The 6,524-nt window shown below is 38.2% G+C and overlaps 1 protein-coding gene and 1 long non-coding RNA gene across 2 annotated transcripts; both read left to right on the top strand.

Annotated features, from left to right (window-relative positions):
- The first annotated feature begins 240 nt into the window (after window positions 1-240).
- On the top strand, window positions 241-1,145 carry LOC103312596 (transcription factor atoh7). Its single transcript, XM_008193608.3, has one exon. It carries the CDS (start codon window positions 386-388, stop codon window positions 962-964), a length of 579 nt encoding a protein of 192 aa, XP_008191830.3. The 5' UTR covers window positions 241-385; the 3' UTR covers window positions 965-1,145.
- A 2,928-nt stretch (window positions 1,146-4,073) lies between these two features.
- LOC135267170 (uncharacterized) lies at window positions 4,074-4,667 on the top strand. Its single transcript, XR_010335517.1, has 2 exons — window positions 4,074-4,285; window positions 4,346-4,667. It is a non-coding gene; the product is annotated as an uncharacterized LOC135267170 (long non-coding RNA).
- Window positions 4,668-6,524: the final 1,857 nt, after the last annotated feature.

The following is a 6,524-nucleotide window of genomic DNA, read 5'->3' as shown; positions in this document are numbered from 1 at the left end:
AAAACGAATTTTCGACGAAATACAGACGAATTGTAGCAATCGATAAAGAGTTATGTCTTTTCCTTTTATTGGTATTTTTCTTTTTAATTTGTTTGGAAGTCGATTGTCGCCTTTTCTGCGGCTTTCTCCTGTCCGAAAATCCGTCTCGGTGCTAACGATCCCTGGCCGTCATTTGCGCCATCGATCTTTATCAGCATTTATTCCTCCTTCACAATGATCTCCCAATTGATCATTTGTGTGCGCCTGACGCCCGCTCAGGTGGGGAATTCTCGTCAGTACCAGCTCGTGGTACCATCGACCCACCAGTGGCCAAGCCGACCTCTTCGTGTGCAGACGGCGATACCATAATGTCGCCCAAAAACAAACACAAACCCAGTGCCTGACCATGGATTCGCTCTTGCTCTACACCGACCCCAACAACAACGACGCCGCCAAAGACAAGTACTCGCTGCGGCCGCGGTCGATGCGCAGACGCACGCATTCGCCAGACGCCACCCCCAAGAAAACCGCCCCTCTGAGCAAGTACCGCCGCAAGACCGCCAACGCCCGCGAACGCAACCGCATGAGGGAGATTAATCAAGCTTTCGAGACGCTCCGGAGAGTTATTCCACACGTGCAGGCGACGCAAGTGCCCGGATCCAATGAGAAATTGACGAAGATTACAACGTTGCGACTGGCGATGAAATATATCGCGGATTTAAGTGCGGCGCTGAATGCCGGGCCGGAGTCGAGCGGCCCGGAAACACCGGATTATAGTGATTTGGACTGTTTGCTTCTGGAGTCGGACGGCGAGTCGTTGCAATTATCGGATCACTCGTTGTTAGCCTCTCCGGACTTCCCGGAACCGGCGCTCAGTCCGGTGGATTTCAGCGACCCGAGTCTTCCGGCTTTGCTACACACGGATTTTACCGAACACGCGCTGGGACCGGAGGATTTCGACGATTTTTTTGCCGACGACACGTGATTCGGTTTTTGTACATAAATATTGAACTGAACGTCTTGCCTCATAGTAATGTAAGTCTTGTGTATAAATACTCTGTTACCTATTATAGAAAATTTTATATTATTATTATTGTGCGATCTGTATTTTGTAATATGCCATGTTATTATTTTTTTATTATAAATAAATGCGTTGGAATAAATTAGTTTTGTGAGAGCCAGTGCGGGTTCATTGGAACCCGCCCGACCAGGACTTGGAATTATTGAATTAATTGCTCCTAAAAATGTGTCAAGTATTAATGGCTAAAGTAGCCGTGTTGTTGCGATAATCTTGTACCGATCTTAATTACGGTAAAGAAACATGTGTATCCTCGAGGTAAGTAAAAAATTTCAGGATTTTTCAGCGTCGATAACTCCGCTCAAACCAGTTACCCAACTGAAAACGGATGAGAAATGAATATTAAAGTGTTTAGAATACAATTAGTTACAATAAATTATGGGAATTAATTTAAGTGTGTCGGTGAAACTCCGACGATAAATACTGGCAGCGACACCTGTCGCCTGAAATGCTTATTCTTGAATTACACCGGCGTTTCAATAATTACAAGTGTAGGTAAACATGTGCTAATTATAAAATACTTAAAAGTTTCATTTCAAACACAAAACGTATCATTAGCCATTAGGATTGCAAAAGCGCGCCCTAGAGCGCTAAGAAAATTCCTGCAACACTACTTTCCGGTTCCTGAAACAATCCTGTCGCGAAATTTATTTTCGCGTTATTACAATCGTCCCCTCTAACGATTTATTTTCAGTCGTATAATACGAGTTTATTTATCGTTTCGTGCATTATAAAACTCTCGGACAATTTATAGTCGAACGAGTTTCACTTTCATAATAATTATTGTCATAAATAATGGCCGTTTTTTACGAAACGTTGATAAGAGCAGCGCCGATTTTCAGGGTTCGCACTTTCGTAATAAAAAATAATTATGCCACCTTATTCGGATTTATCGCAGCTTTCACCGAAATGTCAACGTGTGTGTGTGCGCGCGCCACCCCGTACATAACGCAAAAATTATGTTATTACCGAAGCTTATCGGCGAATCACTGGCAATTTCAACACAACAACGGATTTATCATCGACGATTATGTCGTCAAACGATAATGGAGCGTTTTTAATGGCCGGCTCTTATCTAAATTAAGTGTTGGACACGACGCGAGCCGATTTACGTCCGAGACAATACCACGGATTGTGATAACAGTGATAACGGGGGCGCGATCTCCAGCCCGACGTGGGGAGTCCGAGCTTTTTTGCTCCTTCCACAATTCCAAGCTTTATTCCTGAGCCCGGCACTTTAATTTTTATTTCAAGGATTTTGAGAAAATTGCATTTTAATTCATCCTTTTTGTCCAGAAGAAGGAAACATTGTAAAAACTGGAACACGATTTTTGGCTTTTGCATAAAGATTTCTCCTTTCTGTAACGTGCAGTTGCGGTCTGTTTTAGCTTTCTATTTTCTAGGCAAGTGCATCTTCTGAATTTGAAATGTTTGGGTCTTGGCACAGCTTTTGCACGTGTGTAAAAATATTTGAGGCGTGCCTCTACCTGGGGAGTCTGCGTTCGTCTTACAAACTTCATCGTCTGCCTTAGACAATAGCCAACAAATATTTAGTTTGTAGGACATTTTATAGCGTCGTTGCGTCAATACTAATCATAATTTACGGCCGTTAGACGGTATTAGTTTCGAGCGTTCGATTCCAAACATCTTTTTTCGTTCCGTATCCTATTTCGAAATGATTATTCTGAATGATGGCTCTATAAGTCGGGATAACTCAATTGTGTGTACAATCCCAACTTCGAAGCCTCAACCTGTTTGCAGCCAGTGGGATTTATTCGCAATGTAATGATGCAATTTACCTCAAATAAATAATTTTATTGAGAATACACGTATGCAAAACTAATGCATGCACGTTGTGTCGGCCCACACAACCTCCTACAACTCCCACAACAAAACAATACTTCGATATATTGGGCGTTCTTTTATTACAAATTTTTAGCGCGGACCGGTTAATGCGGCGGTAATTAACGGAATTTTTCCCTTGGAATGCTTTGTTTACGGCTCAATTAATTTCGCAAGTTTTAGCAAAAACACGATAATTAAGTGCTGCCTACCCATGGCTCGTAAATCATTTCTATTATCTGGAGAATTGGAAGCGAGAAGTCTTTTGCGACCCACCCACGACATAAAATTGAGGATTTTATGCAGCGGGGGTGGCACGTGATTGTTTTTGACCACCACGATCCTGACAGAAATAAATAAAATACCATCGAAAGTATCACAATTTAATATTTGGTGGACGTAGGAGGAGGTCCTCTCAAGTGACACTTTTAACAATAGACGGGCTATTTTATTGTCGAGACTTGACAATGCAGAAGCAACCAACAATAATAACAATGATAATAAAACTTGTTATCTTTTGGAAAATCGCAGGCCCGCCCAAACGACGATTTCATGTAAGCTAAAAGCTGCTATTTATAAAAATACAACTGGCCCCATTGCCAGCTATTGTAAAAATAATATATTGGGTATTGTTTCATAATGCGCGAATGATTGTAGTTTTGTTGGTTGTTTTAAAAATTGCTGATTTCTGCTTAGAGGGTTAGAGATGATGGATGCGGTTTTCCAGCTCGCACGCGTCCGTACTCTCAATCAACATTACCATAATGTTCCGTTCGCGTTGTGTAGGTGGTCTTGTTGTGGGGTCTGGTCAAAAGTGGCATCGGTGAAATGGCGGAAATCACTTCTGGTAGTGCGCGATCAAAACTGATTTTCATCAAATTTCACTCGTGAACAGCTTGGCGCTTTTACATAGTCCAAAAACCTAACAGACTTTGCTCAGATCTTTGATAATTTTTCCGACGATTGGTTCTTTGATTCTTTTAGCCAGAGAGCCGTCGTATAATCATTAGTTTCTTGATTCGTTAACTACTCACTAAAAGCCTCTTTTTACTCAATTCCCTACTTGTTTAGCGGACTAGAGTTGCACAAGTTTCGCAAAACTTCTAACTTGTTCTGTCTAGAGTTCCTATATTGGGAGAGTTGGGACACTGAATGTCAATTTTCGAAATTTTGTTTCATATACGTCGGTTGGAATGTATAAAAAAACAAATTAGAATAGAAATCAGTGGTGTTATTCTTGAAATTTGGCGAAAAGTCAAATAAATTTGTCAAAAAATGTTTCCATTTTTCGTCGACTAACTGCGTTTAGAAATGGTTTAGACTGGCAGTCGTCGTCAATTCACTGTTTTTTTTATATGAACTCCAAATTTTAAAAGAGATTTCTTTGTAAGTACAAGAATTTTATGTCTAAATTCTTCATCATAAACATTTTTCCTTAATTTTAAGAAATGGTTATCATCGATGAAAGAGACAGAAAATGAACCTTTCCTGCCAAGTTTTACGTTTATTATTAACAAGCATTTGGAAAAGTGGATTGTCGAAATAATGTTATGTACAAAATTTATGAGATTTTGGGAATTTGTCTAAGCATTTACAAAATACGTAGGTACTTGAACCCAAAATTGGTTCTAATTTGTAGGAAAGTTGAACCTGTCACTGCTTGGCCACCATCTACGTGAACTTTAGCTACTGTTTCAAATTATAAAGTTATTGGGAATTCACGATTTTGTTACGTTTTTCATACGAGAACATCTTCAATATCATTTTTTAGAAAATTTAAAAAAACGTCAGGAAATATGAAGGGTTCTTGATGACCAATTTTTGGGACGAGATGTTTAACTAAAAATTGTGATTGAAAAAAAAGCATTTTTAGCATTGAAGTATGTTTTAAGTTATGTAATTAATATTAAAATAAATATTGAAAAATTTCAGAAATGTGAACATTAATATTGGTAGATATTCAATTATTTTCTTTTTTTAAATAGTAATCCAAAATTTCTACGTTTTCTACGTCCCTGATTAAATTTGACGTAAAATTATGTCATTTTATGCATTTGACAAAAATTATAACCTTGAAATTATTTTCGACATAAACCTCTGACATAAGTTACTAACAAAAATTTTAATAAAAAAGGATAGAAATATATACCTTATCCACATAATACAAAATTGGATCGGTTTGACGTTCAGTGTCCCAACTCTCCCAATAAAGGAACTCTAGTTCTGTCTGTTTTTTCTGATTTTTATGTGTTACTACGTTACTTTATTTTTTTGCTGAAACTTAAAATAGCAACAAAACGAAAAGACCTACAATGTTAATAAGATTCTGAAAGGTTCTGAAAAGTCTCATACACTTAATAAAGGATATATCTTTAGCTTAACCAGAAAATAAATGAAAATTATAGTTTTATGTATGTACTTAGCAATTGACGAGACAAGTAACGACTTGTAACGTTACAAAACTTTTTAGTTTTTTTTTTTAATTTTCGAATAACGTAAAAAACTAATAGCTTTAAGAATGTTGTACAGGGTTTATTTTTTATCTTAAAGATAATTATAAAATAATTTATTTTATTATAAAATTTATTATAAAATAAAGATGAATAATGGTTTTTAAAGAGTTATGAGCTCGATAACAGCATGATTTTTGCCATTTTTTTTATTATTGTGAAATTATGGCCTTTACCTACCCAGCTTGTGTAGCTACTTCAGAACTGGGTGGAATCGAGATATTCATCGAGAAATTTATGTCCCGAGTATTCTAAACAGCTGTAAACTAATTAAGAAATTCCGATGGCCGATTTTTCTCGCTGTCATTGTGGTGAGTGGCGACGGCGCGATAAAAATGCTTTTAATAATAATATATCTTCAATTAATTAAAGTCCTTATCCAGGACGAGGCGCCGCCAAACTATCTCGACTGCTACCTGTCTACAATTAAACAGGCGGCTTTATCATTGACGCCTCCACCGGAAAACATCGGCGACCTTCAGGAGGAACGCTCGACCCCCATTAAAAACGCATTACCGTAACCGGCAATTTCTTCCGAGGAATTATGGTTTTTTCTCGAAACGCCCCTTTACCGATGATATTTTAAGGATAAATTGAAGACTCAATTAAGTAAATGCCGCTTTATTGCCGGTACCACCTACAAAATTGGACCATTTATTCCACACAGGAATCCAATTTAAAGTGGCGAAAGGCCATTTTTCCTTTCTAGCCGGTTTTGATTTGATCGTAATTTTTTGCTTGATTTATGCAAGATCGAAATTCTTATCTGGGAATTTGGGGCACGTGTTATCGTGTAGCGTGTCAGTCTTTTCGTTGGTAGAGCGCTAGATAAAGAGTTATTCGGTTGTTTATTATCAGTTCATTTGGATCTGTCAGCGTTGAACGCGTTTGATTGATGAAAGTCGTTGTATTAATTGTTTCAATTTTCTCCGAACGTCTACATCGTGAAATGGAGCGTCTATTTTCGAGATGTGATGAAAATAATAATTGAAGCGAGTCTATTCGAGTGATAAGGAAGAGCAACGACGTCCCGGGGTGACACTGAAACGAATGTCCCCCGTCCTGTCCCAACTTGAACCAATTAATAATAAATTGTTTTAAATACTCCGCTCCGT

The sequence above is a fragment of the Tribolium castaneum genome, chromosome 9, assembly GCF_031307605.1.
Source record: "Tribolium castaneum strain GA2 chromosome 9, icTriCast1.1, whole genome shotgun sequence".
In the NCBI taxonomy this organism is placed as follows: domain Eukaryota; kingdom Metazoa; phylum Arthropoda; class Insecta; order Coleoptera; family Tenebrionidae; genus Tribolium; species Tribolium castaneum.
This window is presented reverse-complemented; position numbering and strand designations above follow the sequence as displayed.

Excerpts from the sequence above, each read along its gene's own strand:
- LOC103312596 (XM_008193608.3), top strand. The coding sequence starts at position 386 with ATGGATTCGCTCTTGCTCTACACCGACCCCAACAACAACGACGCCGCC.